The sequence below is a fragment of the Chlamydotis macqueenii genome, chromosome 2, assembly GCF_036417535.1.
Source record: "Chlamydotis macqueenii isolate bChlMac1 chromosome 2, bChlMac1.mat, whole genome shotgun sequence".
In the NCBI taxonomy this organism is placed as follows: Eukaryota; Metazoa; Chordata; class Aves; order Otidiformes; family Otididae; genus Chlamydotis; species Chlamydotis macqueenii.
Genome location: NC_141557.1, coordinates 162,907,155 through 162,922,649, shown reverse-complemented (window position 1 = coordinate 162,922,649; position 15,495 = coordinate 162,907,155). Strand labels below are relative to the sequence as shown.

General features: G+C 52.6%; 1 protein-coding gene across 1 annotated transcript in view; it reads left to right on the top strand.

The window, feature by feature from the left end:
• Nucleotides 1-15,495, top strand: part of ZC3H3 (zinc finger CCCH-type containing 3) — a 165,263-nt gene that overhangs the window by 122,747 nt on the left and 27,021 nt on the right. The window contains exons 6-9 of the mRNA XM_086741364.1: nucleotides 785-866; nucleotides 2,213-2,368; nucleotides 5,379-5,448; nucleotides 10,728-10,859. Of these exons, the coding sequence (XP_086597490.1) occupies nucleotides 785-866; nucleotides 2,213-2,368; nucleotides 5,379-5,448; nucleotides 10,728-10,859 (440 nt within the window). The remainder of the gene's footprint in view (nucleotides 1-784; nucleotides 867-2,212; nucleotides 2,369-5,378; nucleotides 5,449-10,727; nucleotides 10,860-15,495) is intronic.

Below are 15,495 nucleotides of genomic sequence, written 5' to 3'. Positions count from 1 at the left end.
GGAGGCGGGCGCTGGGCTTCCCCGGCCAGCTGCGGGGAGCAGTCAAGCCAAGCGTGGAAATTTGCTGGACCGATAGCATAAGCATGCGAGTTTCCCGGAGGGTTTTTTTGGCAGGTTTGGGTGCTGATGGGAGAGATTCCTGCTGCGTTCGGAGCTGGCAAGGAGCCCTTTTGCCGTGCCGGCAATGTGGAGGTCCGTAAAGAGCGTCCTCAACCATCTGGGCTCTGGGAGCTGCTTGCTTCGGGTTAAGCAATAAGATCATCGAATCATCGAATGGTTTGGGTGGGAAGGGACCTTCAAAGCCCACCCAGCACAACCCCCCTGCCAGGAGCAGGGACATCTCCAACCACATCAGGTTGCTCACAGCCTCGTCCAACCTGGCCTGGAATGTTTCCAGGGATGGGGCATCCACCACCTCTCTGGGCAACCTGGGACAGTCCTCCACCACCCTCAGCGTAAAAAATTTCCTCGTTCTATCTAGTCTGAATCTACCCTCTTTCAGTTTAAAACCGTTACCTCTTGTCCTTTCACAGGAGACCCTGCTAAAAAGTTTCTCCTCATCTTTCTTAAAAGCCCCCTTGAGGTACTGAAAGGCTGCAAGGTCTCCCCGGAGCCTCCTCTTCTCCGGGCTGAGCAGCCCCAGCTCTCAGCCTGGCGTCACAGGAGAGGTGCTCCAGCTCTTTGATTGTTTTTGTGACCCTAAGATACTGAAGGACTTGGGAATTCCTGCAAAACTTCTTGATTCTGAGGAATTTATCGATGTTTTTTTCTCTCTTTCCAACAGCGAGGTTGCTCTGTACGCCCAGCCCTGGCTCCTCCCCATCCGGCTGCCTGAACCGATCAGCTACGAGCCGATACATCGCCAGGTCCGTACTCGCAGGGAGGGACGGCTCTCCCTTCTCCGACGCTACTCGTGATTTACGCTCTGAGGGTCTCGGCAGCTTGGGACGTGGATATTTCCCTGGCTGTTTGCTCGGTGAAGCTCTGGCCGCTGCTTTTCTCCTCTCCACTGCTGCGAGGCGGTGTTAGCTCAGCAGAAAGCCGCCCTTTCTGCTTGGAAAGGGTTTGAAAGGTTATTAATGGGTGACACCACCTTTCTGCAAGCAGGGAATGCCAAATCCTGCTTGGAAAGTCCCTTTTTAAATCAACCGTGTTGTTCTCAGGGGGCATTTTGGGTTTTTCCCCTGACTCAGAGAAGCCCATCCCAATTCGGCCCGGCGAACCCGCAGATTTTCTTTCTGGCTGTCCCACCCCCAAACTGGGAACCTGGCAACTGGAAAGCGCTGTGTATGGGAGAACGATGGCGCATTGCTGGTGGTGCCTGCTTTCTCCTTGCCTTTTTCGTGCTACACCGTGTCCTTAAGTCTGAGCGTTTGCAGGCACGTCCCTCTTAATTGTAGCAGACTAAAATTTATTCCCGAAGTGTTTCTGTTCCAGATGTCTGTATACAGACGTAAGGCCAGATTCTGGCTGTATTTTCTCATATCCTACCGCTAAATTAATTTCAAATCTGCCGTCAGAGGTAATTGGTGCTAATTAGTTTCTCTGAGTGACTATTTATCGTGGACAATACTACTGTGACCCTTAGACCTGTGGTTCTCGCCCCAGGAGGACCAAGACTGTGGAAATGTATGAATATTATATAATACTTTTGTATTTTACATACCTTAAAATCATTTGGCATAGAAATATTTATCCTTAGTCTCTGAGGAAGCAATGCATACAGCTACCTAGAGAATCTAAGGCGAGCGGATTTGAGCTCGGCACAGAAGGGATGTTTTCTGCCTCATCGTGTTCCAGAAAGCTGCCAGAAGCTGTCCCCTCTCCATGCTCGTAAAATCTTTGGAGAGAATCACGATTATGGAGGTGGGAAGGGATCTCTGGAGAGCTCTGTCCTTCCTCCTGCCCCAAAGGGCCTCTTGTCCTTCCAGCATATCTCTGTCTGAGAAGGTCTCTTCACCTTCTCTACACCATCCCACTAAGAGGTCACATCTTGCAGATTTCTAAAGATTCAGGGTAAAGTTGGCCAAAAAAAAAAAACCAAAAACTAAGAGCTTATGGCCCAGCAGAAGCTTCCTGGATATCTCAGTCTCTCTTCAAAGTGAAACTTGGGCTCCTCTATGATTTCAGGTGCTGTTGACTTGTTTTCTCTACATCATTGTTGCGTTGAAGTTGGAGATCTTTCCTGATCCTGTCTGTCTTTCTCGTTTAGCCGTGCTGTTCAGCGGAGTTTGGCCATCATTCGTCAAGCCAAGCAGAAGAAAAAGAAGAAGGAATACTGTATGTACTACAACCGCTTCGGCAAGTGTAATCGCGGGGAGAGCTGCCCCTACATCCATGATCCGGAGAAGGTGGCCGTCTGCACCAGGTATGGGTAGACACAGGAACCACATGTTTTGGCCCATCATAGTAGACTGGGCCATTAGTAGGCTTCGGTGCTTGCTCATGTGATGTCACCCAGGGAAACAACCCAATCATGAAGATGTAAGACCATGGGGTCAGCTGTTCTGGGTCAGGTCCCTTCAAGAGGAGGACATGATGAGGTGCATAGAAAAGGGCTCTTTCTCCTGGCTGGGACCTCTCAACTTCTGCCAGTGAAGCCCTGCAGCCTGGTAGAGCTTGGTTTTTAACTGCTAGAGGTTGCCACCAGGCCATCATCATGTCATAGTCAACATTTCTTTTTTTTTTTGGTGAATTATTTAGTCCTTTCTTTAACACTTGGTATTTATGGCAATGGGTTGCGCAACGGAGTTACGGACTGTGTGAAAAGTGCTTCCTTAACTGCGTGCTCAACTGTTTCACTGGACATCTCCTCGCTTGAAGTTCATGAGAAGGATGGAGTAATCATTCCTTGATCACCTTCTGGGCACCATTTATAACGATATAGTCCTCCTCTCTCTGCCCAGATGTCCCAGACTGGAAAATCATGTTCTATTTAGTCTCTTCTGGTAATTTTTCTCTAAATTTACACAACACTTTACACCTCTTAGTGCTAATAAAGCATCACACAAACAGCCTCCAAGATAAATACACACCATTTGGCTCATCTGCCCGGTCATAGGTATTACAGAATTATAGATTTCACATTTTGGAGGCGGAATCATCACCAGGACGTTTACGTTGAGTAAGTAACCTTCCATATCATAGTACAGAAACTCTAAAAAAAATTTAAAATCGGAGTAGTGTTTTAAGAATTAGTAATAAGATAAAGTCAACGTTTCTTAAATCAAATCAGAAAAGTAGCCCGTAGTGATTGACTTACTGCTGTCAGGTTGAGAATGCCATCAGAGTTCAGCACCCCACTGAACTAGAGACCCCACCTGCAGCGCTGCGTCCAGCTCTGGAGCCCCCAACATCAGAAGGACGTGGAGCTGCTGGAGAGGGTGCAGAGGAGGCCACGCAGATGCTGAGAGGGCTGGAGCAGCTCTGCTGTGAGGCCAGGCTGAGAGAGCTGGGGCTGTTCAGCCTGGAGAAGAGGAGGCTCCGGGGAGAGCTGAGAGCGGCTCCCAGTGCCCAAAGGGGGCTGCAGGAAAGGTGGGGAGAGACTCTTCAGCAGGGCCTGCTGGGACAGGACGAGGGGTGATGGTTCCAAAACAGAGGGAGGCAGATTCAGATCAGGTATTGGGAAAAAAATTTTTATGCTGAGGGTGGTGGGTCACTGTCCCAGGTTGCCCAGAGAGGCGGTGGATGCCCCATCCCTGGAAACATCCCAGGCCAGGTTGGCCGGGGCTGTGAGCAACCTGATGTGGTTGGAGATGTCCCTGCTCCTTGCAGGGGGGTTGGACTGGGTGGCCTTTGAAGGTCCCTTCCAACCCAACCATTCTGTGATTCAAATATTTAGCCAGTCCTCAAAGAGACCACCTGACCTGAATGATTTTGTGTGCGCTGGTTAAGACCTGGTGCAGATACCAGAGCGGCGCAGATCTGAGCTGGGCGACTTGAGATCCTCCCCTGACCACGCACCAGGTGATTTCTTGTAGCAGCGTTTCTCAGATCCGCTCGGATCCGGGCAGCAGGTTTGGATCCTTCAGCCCGTGACGCCATGCGGTTACGAGACTTGATAATTTATTACAGGAGAACTGATTCACGTTGCCAGCTCATTATACCTGCCCCACAGTTGATTAAACTGTATTATTAGTCGTTTAAAAAGTGTGGAAGAGCCAACTCCACTGATGAACTCCTTGAGTAATTTCTCCGTTTAATTGCTGCCGTGCTAGAAATCATTTGGAGGTTGCACGGAGCTCGATGGCAGACCGTGTAGGAGGCAAAGGTGATTTATTTTCTTTTTTAACTGATTTCATCCGCTCGCACTCATCCTCCCACAACACATCCTCACCAGCACCGAGGCGCAGATACCAAGGTGTCCGCTCAGGATTCCTTCTGGTGACGTAGAGGACAAGGGACGCCGGCTGCTGAGTCCTCATTTTGAACGCTTGGTTCTTGCATTGGTGTCTGAGTTTGATTTTGGGCTGGGCTCTTTGCACTCTTCAGGAATTGCTGGTCCTTGAGGTCTTTTGGGTCTCCATCCTGCTCCATTTCCGTGAATCGCTAGAGGACAACCCTGATTTACGTCCATTCTTGTGTTTCCTTGTCCTGGTGTCTTCTAGTTCCAATCCCATTTTTTAGCTTTCTGTTATCATCTCTTAATTTTCTCAGTCTGCTATTAGGGTGTCCTTTATTTTCCAGATCTGGATGTTTTGAGGAAGTGCATGCAGCCATGCTGCGATCATCTTCAGACCTCGTTGCCATCAACCAGCTGGTTTTCACATCTGTATGGTCCCATTTGTATTTTTTCACATCAATCTGGATTTTATTTTGGTTTTGATGGATCTCTTCATGCTCAGCCCTAAATTTACTCAGATTTAGGGGCATAATCTGTGCTCCAGAACCTTCCTGCAAGGTTATGCAGCTCAGAACATGTCTGGAGTCTACTTTTGGGGAGTTCAGGCCAGCGCTCTTCCCACGATAACAAACGTATTTTATTAATCTGCTGTCGCACTCGTAGCTCCTAGGAAAACTTCTGAGTCCAAACATCCTCACGTGCTTTGGGATCTTGGTTTCTGTTGTGTGCTTGTCTCTGCTCTCCATGGTTGTTGGCCGCTCACACCTGGAGGTCCTCCTGGTGCTTCGTCTGGCATGTGGTGTGATCAGGGCTCTAGGAAGGACCTTCCTTCTTCGGGGAGGATCATCTCTGAACGTCATCGTGCAGGCCTTGCTCTGCCTACTAAAAAGCAGCCAAATATGGTGAAAGTGAAACCTATCAGGAGGCACCAGCTGCTGTTCTGAGGGGAAAGACCCATACCCATTTAGGGCATGAAATAGTTGCGTGTTTTGCGACCCACCTTGTGCTCAACCCTCCTCTTCTGGTGTATCTACAGGTTTCTCCGTGGCACGTGCAAGAAGACGGATGGGACCTGTTCGTTTTCCCACAAGGTGTCCAAAGACAAGGTCTGTATGGCTTCCCAGCAAGCGCGGTGCGGTTCTGCGAGCGAGTAGAGCTACACTGGTCGTTGTAGGGAGGTCTACCTCGTTGAGTGCTTCCAAAAGAGTTCGTTTGTCGCTTGCTTGCCAAACTGTTCAGGCTCATGATGGGATTGTGAGAGCAAAATGCGCCTCTTCAACCGACGTGGCGGATCGGTAGATGAACGCATGAAGCGGCGGGTTGGAAACTGGAGCACCTGGGGCTGCACTGGGTGACGCGTTGGGTTAAGGAGTGCTTAACTCCAGGGATCGGAGAGAAAAAGCACGGGGGCAGCGTTTAGTTGCACCTAATCCTTAGCTAACTCCATAACATCACCCTTCGCGCTAAATCACCTCGCGCGGGGGTCAGAAGAGGAGGATGTTACAACACGAAGAGCTCGGAGGTGTAAATTAACCTTTCTAAAAAGCCAGGCGGTGAAACCGGCTGGCAGAACGACTTTGGAGGTCGTCGTCGTTTTCAACCTTTGTGATGTATTTGGAGCTCTGCGGTTTTATTACACAGAACGAGGTGGAAAAATAATTAGGTTTTCTTTTAGTGATTAGCAGTTGACGATGTAGCAGATTAACCTCCATTCAGTGGCTGGGATCTCCGGTCGGACGTCGCTTTGGAGACCTCCGGCGTTGAAGCCGAGGTGAAGTCGGTGCTGAAGGTTAAGCGTGGCTGCGGGTGCTTGGCTGAGCTGGGGTGTGCTTCAAGCGTGTGTTTGCATTTCAGCTTTGTTGGATGGAGTTGGAGGATCGTTTCTCTGCTACAGGCAGCAGCAGGAAGGGTAATCCCACCGGAGTATCGAAACGCCGACCAAAGCGGCGGCGCTGCCTGGGGAGCGGTTCGCGACCGGCTCCGCTGTTGGGATGGAGATGCCAGAAAGTGGGTTGGGAATGAGGACCGATTTTCCCCGGAGAAGCCCCTAAGGCTCAGTCCTCCGTCGTGGCGCTCGCTGAGCCTGCAGCCCCCCTTGGCTGTATTTCTGACACGCCGTTAGTCGAACGCGGCTTGGTCAAAGCTTTGGTGGTTGTGCCTGGGGCACAGCGGGGACCGGAGCTCGCTTGGGCCGTGCTGGAACTGGAAACGCTGCTTTTAATTACTGAAACTTTGGTTATTTAGCCCGTGCCCTGAGAGTTATCCTTAGAGCACCTCCTTCTCCCCGCTGCCTTCGAGCATCCCCGTCCCTGTGTAGGTAATTACTGACCTGTGAAGGGTTTAACCCACGGGGGACTGGGTTTCGTCAGCTAGGACAGGACCTTTTCCATCAGCGTTTGCCTTTGGCTACGCGGTTTTCCTGTCTCCCTTTCCTTCCGTTTGCCTAAGGCACGTTCGTCGCCAGCGGGGAGCTCGTAAGTTATCCTGGCAGCGAGCGGAGCCGCTCTGAACGAGACGCAAAGCACCAGATGTTTTTTACGTGTATCTCTCTTCAGAGTCACTTCATCACCGGTATAGAAAATAAAGCGGAGAGACTGGGGACAGCTGTACTCCCTGACTCGTGGCGTGTCGGCGGAGGGACGGGAATGAGAATTGATAGACGGAAAGAAGGCTGGCTTGGGGTTTTTTTTTTCCTTCCTATAACATAGAGCTAGAATTCAGAAATAAAGCAGCCCAAGGAAGAAGAAAGCTTTGCAAATGGGCTGGCTGTTGCTACATCCGGAATTTTTATAATCAGTGTGAGTTTGGAGCGGGCATGGGGCCAGCGACTTCCAAGGAAACGTCCAAGGTCGTCAGTTCGGCCGCAGCCGTGCCCACCGAAGGGTGCGACGGCGGGATGCGGTTGGGTTTGTGCCAGCTGGTCCCGGTACCCAGGAATATTCCTTGGCATGTTTAATTTGCTGGTGGGGATGTGGCCTCAGTTTCCCCTCCAGAAACGCCAGCGTGTCTTGTTGCCTCAAGGAGGACCTCAAGCTTTTGACTTCTGGGCTCCGTTTTGGTTGGGTAAATGGAGAATGACGGCCGCAGCATGGCCCAGAAGACTCAACCTTTCCCCCTTAGCCAGTTAGGAACTGGGGAAGAGCGTTGTGGAAATAAATCTGAAATAAAAAGCAGCGGTCGCGCTGAAGTCTCTTGCAGAAGAGCTGGTTTGCCCATGGTGTTTTGGGGACGGAATCCCTGGGAAGGGGGACGCATCTGCCCATCTCACCTTTCTCCGTAGCGGTTTGCCGCCACCGATGCATCATCTAAACCCAAGCCGAGTCATTACATTAACGAACCCACAAACGAAGCAGGCAGGTGCCAGCTCTCTTCGGAGCCTTTGAAACAAACGCTGTGGGAGCACGTGTTTCTGGCCGCTCCGTGGGGAAGGAGGATTATTTTTCGCAGGAACCAGGGGCGGCTCGGAGGTTTCCGCTCGCCACCTTGTCGGCAGCACGGGCTGGAAGAGAACCAACCTCCTGTGCGGAGTTCAGGCCTGTTTGAGGGTGATTTATCGCTGCGGGGATGCGAGTACCCAAAGCGAGAGGCGACTTTGCTTTTCGACTCCCCGTAGCTCCCCCGTTAACCCGGGTGATTACTGGCAAAGGCGACGCCGGCCTCATTTATCAGCGACGGAGGGAGGCAGGTGAAGTCGCTCGGCAGAGGAGGGCAGCGGTTTCCCCCCTCCTCGCGGGTTTTTTGGAGCGGATCCCACCAGCTCCTCGGATGAGGGATTTTTTTTTTTTGCTATTTGAGTTGGGGTTTTAATGTGATGAATGATTTTTTTCGTGTGGTTAACGACGACGTGGTGTCCGCTGTGGTTTTGCTGATGCCCTGTTAGTTTGGCTCTCGATTTCACTTCACGGTTACGGGACGAGGTTGCGGGGCTTCTCCTCACAGGAGGAGCTTTAGGTTATTGTCGTCGTGTGTCTCACCTCGGTGGGAAGTCACTGGAGGTGGGACCATGTGTCCAGTCTTGGAAGAGAAGGACCAAGTGCTTGGAGGAGCTGAGCTATTGGTTTGAGGACAAAACTATTACTCAACCTTGGGGCTCTCCCGTGCCTCAGTTTCCCCAGTGAAAAATGGGGACGATCCCTCTGTTTTCTGTGGGAAAGCTGCCTGGGTTCAGCTGTTGCAGCGGCTGGGAGCTTTTCCCCATCCTACGCAGCAAAACCTTTGCTCCAAGCGGAGGATGCTCTCTGGGCAACGGGCTGCTCCAGATGGCCAGTGATGCTTTCCAGATGCTTCCAGAAGCCAAACTGCCCCGCCGACAGCGGAAAAAGGAGCCTGGAGGAGAGGGAAAGCTGCAGGTTGAGGAATTTTGCCCCGCAGGGGACGCAGGGCAGAGCCCTCGGCTGAGGAGCATCCGTCGAAGCGACGCGCCGGGGAATTTCTCTGCGACGAGGCAGAGCCACGGACGCGTCCCGGTGATCGAGAGAAACCGGTAAATCTGAGCGACTGGGTTTGTGAGTGAAAGTTAGCGCGAGGCTAGGACTCGGGCAGCCGCCCGCTGCTGCTGCAACAGCTTTTCCCCTTGAGGAACTCCAAAAGAATCAGCATTTTTCTCCCTAATAGAGCTTCAAAACTCTGTTGTGAGCAATTTGGAAATTCACGTGGAGTTTCGGGTTCATTAGGCGCCGGCTCCAAAGCGTGTACGTCGTCAAAGCTGTCTAACGCGGCCGCGGCGCACCAGCGCCTTGAATTAATGTTATTGTTATTTGTGTGGACGTAGTGGGGTGCAAACAAGGTTAATTGAAATGAGAGCGCTGCTTCCTCTTGATAATGGCTCCGGCTTGACAGCTAGGAGGAGTTTATTTTTGTCGAAGAGCTGCCGTTATTAGCCCTTTTTATTAGAGCTAATTTGGGCTCTATATCAAAAACTGCATTAAGGGAATTGTTTACGGTCGCACCACCATCACCAAAAAAGCTCGCCCCAGAGCCCTGTCCTTTGTGTTAATGCCTGCGGTTAAAAGACAATTAAAAATAAACTCTTCTCTTTTAAAGCACCCTTTGTTTCCTTTCCTCTCTGCTTCCCCCTCCTCCTCTCTATTTCTCCCTTCCCCTCGAGTGAGCCCGGTTAGTTAAAACCCTAACGTGCCCTTCAGGGAACGGGATTTTTCCTCCCAGTCTCGCCTGTGGTTATTGCGGAATTGTAAATATTGGGTTGGGGATGCTCCGACCGGCCGGACTGAGACACTACCGGCGAACGGAAGGATCGGCACCGCGCCGAGCGGGAAGGAAATTCAGCGCAGAGGCGAGCGGCGAGGGGTTGAGGAGAAGGAGCCGGAGCGTCGTGGAGGCTTTGGGAAGCTGGCGTTCCCGCTTATTCGGGTCGGGAAGTTGCCTGCGGTAGCCGGTGAGTTAAGGATGCTGAAATATTGCGGCAGGCTGGTAATTTGTTTTTAATGGTAACAGCTGGCAGAAGGTGAAGTTTGCGGTTTGAGGACGATGAGGATCCTCACTCGTTTGGTTTTTTTTCCTGGCGGCTGTCGCGCTGCTAGTGCTCGGGAGTGTATCCGACCGCTTTCCTCCTCCTCGACCGCTCGCAGCCGGAGCGCGGGCTCTCCTCCTCCTTTCCCTCCCTCCTGGAGCATCCTTCCTCCAGCGCGCGGGGACCGGCGTCATCGCGTCGCTCGCAGCGCTCGGAGGGTGCCAGGCCGACGCCGTCGCGTGAAGCAGCCTCCCCCAAAAAATACTTGCGAAGGTGCAAGCGCACCTTTTTGGGACTCATTTTTTGGAGCCTTTCTCCTCTGCACCCTCCAGCCCGCTCCGGATCCACGCTGGTTTTGCCTTTGCGATGGCCAGAACCCCCCATGGCAGAGCGCGGCCAGGCTGGGTGTGAGCCCTGCGCCGCTGTTCCCATCCCGGCCGCCGGATCGGGAAAGGCGTTCTCCGTCCTCGGCCACGCGAACGAGGAGCCCGGGGAGCAGCCGCCCCTCCTCTCCTCTTCAAGGTCAGTCGGGAAGAGTGGCAGCAGAAGATGAACCTGCCACGTGCCCGCAAAGCCCTCGTGAGAGCAGACTTTATTGCGATTCCCCCATCCCTTCCCCGTGCCGTACTGGTGGCCGTTCCAGGCTCTCTGTCCTCTCTCCAGCATCCCGAAGGATGCTAAGGCAGGCGCGTTCACCCGCGGTGCGTATGTACGCTGGGACTACGTAATATCAGGGAGCTGCGTTGCAGGAGACCAGTAGAAGAGCTAAAAATACCTCTGGGACCAGTGCCTGGCAAAAGCCGTGTATTTATTTTTCGCCTGTCGCTGTTTTATTTCAGTTCTGGGTGTTGGAACGGTTCCTAATCCCAAGTCGAGCGGGAACGCTAACGGGTTTCCCATCCTCTGCCCTTGCAGATGCCGGTGTGCTCCTACTTCTTGAAGGGGATCTGCAGCAACAGCAACTGCCCGTACAGCCACGTCTACGTGTCCAGGAAGGCAGAAGTGTGCCAAGATTTCCTCAAAGGCTATTGCCCCATGGGAGAAAAGGTAAAGAAGGGGACAACCTTGCGGTCCCGAGACGTATACGCCTTTGCCGAAGCCGCAAGCTGGTTTTCACGCGAGCTACGGCACCGAAGGGAGCCGTAGGGCTGGAAGCCGCTGAGCACTGGATGTGATGAAAGGCCAGTGCCTTTCTGAGGGCTTGTGAGCAAAGTGGCTTGGTTGCTTTAGAGGCAGGAGGGGGCGGGGGGGAAAGGAAACAAATGAAAGGCTGCAGCTTGCAAACGTGTCGATATTTTCCTAGGAGGAGCTTCCACAGATTGTCCGTGTTACGGGAGTCCCATGTCTGAGCTGATAGCACCTGCTCTGAAAACTGCTCAGTTAAATAGATGAGAAGCGAAGGAAAAGGCTTAAGAGTTCCTGTTTTACGTCAAAAAATCGCAGACATCAATGCTTATTTTGCATGCCGGCTCTGTGATGGGTTAAAACTTGAGCTTTAGATCTTGTGGCTCAGTCTTAGCAGCGAGACCACCCTTCCTCACCTAGCCTGCAGCCTCAAACTGTGCCCAGATATGTGCCTTCATGCAGCCCACCTCCAGATCCTGGGAACTTCTGGTTTAGATCAAAAGGAGGTCCTACGTGGACTTCGTGTGCTCCCTGGGTAGACTTGCAACCTCATCTGCAAGCTGACGGCACCCTACGTAGCACACAGAGCTCGAGAGACAGCAGCTTTCCTGGACCGGATCCTGGAGCTGGCTGCCACTTACTGCTTTCCAAGGGAATTTTAGGGCTGTTACATGCCAAAAAAATGGAATTTTGGAGTTTATCTGACATCTCGTGGCTCCCCGTTTCTTTAAGTGTTGCAAGAAGTGGGCGGCAGCGAGCTCAGTTCCTCAGCAACGTGGAGCCACGCTGCAGGACCTCACCTTTCCTTATTTCATGGATAAGGGAGAGGATTGGCCGTGCTGGCGTTCCCCTGGGAACTGAGACGACCATCCTATCTGATTCCCCTTTGGTGTTTTCCGTTAATTTAATAATCTTTTTGCCTCTTGGTATGAACCACTCTTTTCTTCAAAGAGCATGTTGGTTTGGGTCCCGTGAACAAGATACGGGCCGCTTTCACCTGGTTTCTCCAGCTGCCATCTCAAAACTTGCGAGAGCGGCGATGCTGTCACATCAGAGTCCCCAGGCAGTCGTAGTTCGGAGGGGACAGCCAGTCAGTTTGCCACCAGCTTTGAATAAAGCAAAGCAAAGGTGGGCTCTGAGATTTATGGAGATGATGTGTTTCTGCTGCAGTTGAGAGCTACCAGGCTTTTCTCTTCTGAGGTGGGTTGTGCGGTGGGATTTCTACACATCCTTTGACCATTGTGGCCAGCAGGTCAAGGGAGGGGATTCTCCTCCTCTACTGTGCTCTGGTGAGACCCCCTTGGAGCACTGCGTCCAGCTCTGGGGTCCCCAGCACAAGAGAGACCTGGACCAGTTGGAGAGGGTGCAGAGGAGGCCACGCAGATGCTGAGAGGGCTGGAGCAGCTCTGCTGTGAGGCCAGGCTGAGAGAGCTGGGGCTGTTGAGCCTGGAGAAGAGGAGGCTCCGGGGAGAGCTGAGAGCGGCTCCCAGTGCCCAAAGGGGGCTGCAGGAAAGGTGGGGAGAGACTCTTCAGCAGGGCCTGCTGTGACAGGACGAGGGGTCATGGTTCCAAAATAGAGGGAGGCAGATTCAGATCAGATATTAGGAAAAAATTTTTTCCTTTGAGGGTGGTGGAGCTCTGTCCCAGATTTCCCAGAGAGGCGGTGGATGCCCCATCCCTGGAAACATTCCAGGCCAGGTTGTCCGGGGCTGTGAGCAACCTGATGTGGTTGGAGATGTCCCTGCTCCTTGCAGGGGGGTTGGGCTGGATGGGCTTTGAAGGTCCCTTCCAGCTCTAACCATTCTGTGATCGATGATTTTATTGCATTTAATAGATAACGCGTGAATAAGCGTCTGCTTAAGCGCAGTTTTGCTTAGACTTGCTACTCCTGGAGATTTCTGACTCCCTCATGAGTTCGGCTGCTTTTCCCTGGGGAAGTTGCTGGGATGAGCAGTCAGATGCTTGGATCCACGTCTGGGCTGGAGCCCCAAAGGGTTCTTCTCCTTTTCTCCAGCCCTGCAGCTCTCGTTGGCAGGGGTGCAGCCCAGCAAGTGAAGCCGTAGGTGCTCAGTGCCCATCACCGTGGTGGCACGCTGCAAAGCCACCGGCCTGTCCCGCAACCCGATGATGCCTTCCGCAAGGCAAAGCCGTCCTTTCCCGAGGAAAATCCGCTACGGAGCAAAAAAAACAGGCCAGAGGAAGGGGAAAAAAGCCAAAAGTCAGAGTTTTAAGGAAAGCAGGGCATCAGCGGGAGTGGAGGGAAGTGCTAAGAAATTAATCTGCGCCTAATTACGTTTTTGCGGCGGCGCACGGAAGCGACTGCGTGCAGGATAAACATTTCCGCCGAAGGAAAACACGGGCATCCTGCCTCCTCCCTCCAGCACCGCGCTGACCGCGCAGGCGAGGCCCTTCGCAATTATTTTTAACATATTCCCATTTAAATGAAAATATCGAAGAGATATTTAGAATATTTATTCTATTAGGAAAAGTGCTTACCGCGTCGCTTTTCGAGCGTCAGAGAAGCGTTCTCCTCCAGATGATGGATAGCAGCCTGTAATTATATATGGGGAGAAATTGCTGAGCGGGCCATATTTAAGCAGGGAGGAGAAATACCAGCTCGGGCCATTAAGGGTTAATTTTGTCCTCGAAATAATAGAAAAAGTGCTGAGTCCGCGCCTTTGCTCCAAGTAGAAAGTCCTCAAATGGACCCCGGAGAGTTTAGAATATTCTACCGAATCGAGTAAAAATGTTAACCTTGCTTCGGAAAACGAGGGCTTGTTAACGATGCGCGCTCCCTTTTCCCGTGAATAATTTAGGATGGGAGTAAATCTCCTCTCCTTCTGCCTTTCCCCGTCCGAGGAGCCGGGAGAGCCGTCTGCCGGCGGTCGGAATTGTAAAAGGGCGCGGACGGCAAAGGCGTGCGACACCGGCGTGGCGTCCTCGGAGGATGAACTCAAAACGAGGGTGGCCGCTAATTAGGGATTGAAGTTCTTTTGTGCTGGGTTTTGGCGTGCTGGGCTCTTCTCCCAGTCGTGTTTTCCTCTCTGTGCTCCGCCAGAGAAGCACAATTTCTGATTTTTATCAGACCTACATAAAAAATGTCCATTATTATCCATAATTTATGACGTGCCATTGGCGGCGTCGCCTCGTAAGTACTCTCCAGATGCACGATGCTCAGGCCAAGTTGATGTCGGCCTTTGACCCATCCCACCGCACTCCAACTGCACAAGCTCTTTGTACGAACGACGCTGGGACCGGCCCACTCTGGCTTCATCAGGAACTTCGAAATAAGGAAGAAAGCTTTAATTTTGCATTCCCAAGTCCCTTCTTCAGGAACGTAGACTGTAGAGGGCAAAGGTCCCTTCATCCTTGGGAAGAGGGTATGGCTCTCCTACAAAAGCGTGACCACATCCTTCTTTAAGAGAGTTTTACCCCCAGTGTTCATCATTTCCAGGAGGAAGCAGGTAGCACAGGCAGAACTTTGATTTCCAGCATCCTCCCCCATTCCTTGGTCGTGGGTTGGGAATTTTCTTCCCTCTGTGTGTGTGCACATGGGCCTGCAGCTTCCTAAAGGGAGTGGAGGGACCTGCAAGTTCAGCTTGATGAAGCAGTTGGTGAAATATGGCTCCAAACACCTCTGCGGCTCAAATTGTCTCTAAACACATCGTCTTACGTGTCTTAGCTGAAGGCACAAAATGATGCCCACCACGGAAATCTTCTTGCCACCTTGCCTGGAGCTCCCTGACCTTTTCTGGCATCATGAAACGGTCACGTTGGGTGAAGCTGGTCCCTCTGGGCTGGTCACCTGTGCTGGAGGAAGCCTGAAGGGGGAAGTGGGGGGGGAGAGAGAGAAATAGGGCCTCTTGCAGGTGCTCCTCAGGGTTTTCCGAATAAGTTTTAGTGAGCTGCTCTTCAGTAAAAGCTCTTCTCTGGTTCCCTATCCCTACTTCAGTACGGGTCCTCATGCTTGCATCTTGGCTTAGAATCATAGAAACGCTGGGGTTGGAAGGGACCTTCAAAGCCCATCCAGTCCAACCCCCCTGCCAGGAGCACGGACGTCTCCAACCAGATCAGGTTGCCCACAGCCCCGGCCAACCTGGCCTGGAATGTTTCCAGGGATGGGGCATCCACCACCTCTCTGGGCAACCTGGGACAGTGCTCCACCACCCTCAGTGGAAAACATTTCTTCCTAATATCTGATCTGAATCTGCCTCCCTCTACTTTGAAACCACCACCCCTCGTCTTGTCCCAGCAGGCCCTGCTGAAGAGTCTCTCCCCACCTTTCCTGCAGCCCCCTTTGGGCACTGGGAGCCGCTCTCAGCTCTCCCCGGAGCCTCCTCTTCTCCAGGCTCAACAGCCCCAGCTCTCTCAGCCTGGCCTCACAGCAGAGCTGCTCCAGCCCTCTCAGCATCTGCGTGGCCTCCTCTGCACCCTCTCCAACTGCTCCACGTCCTTCTGATGTTGGGGGCTCCAGAGCTGGACGCAGCGCTGCAGGTGGGGTCTCACCAGAGCGGAGCAGAGGGGCAGAATCCCCTCCCTCGACCTGCTGCCCACGCTC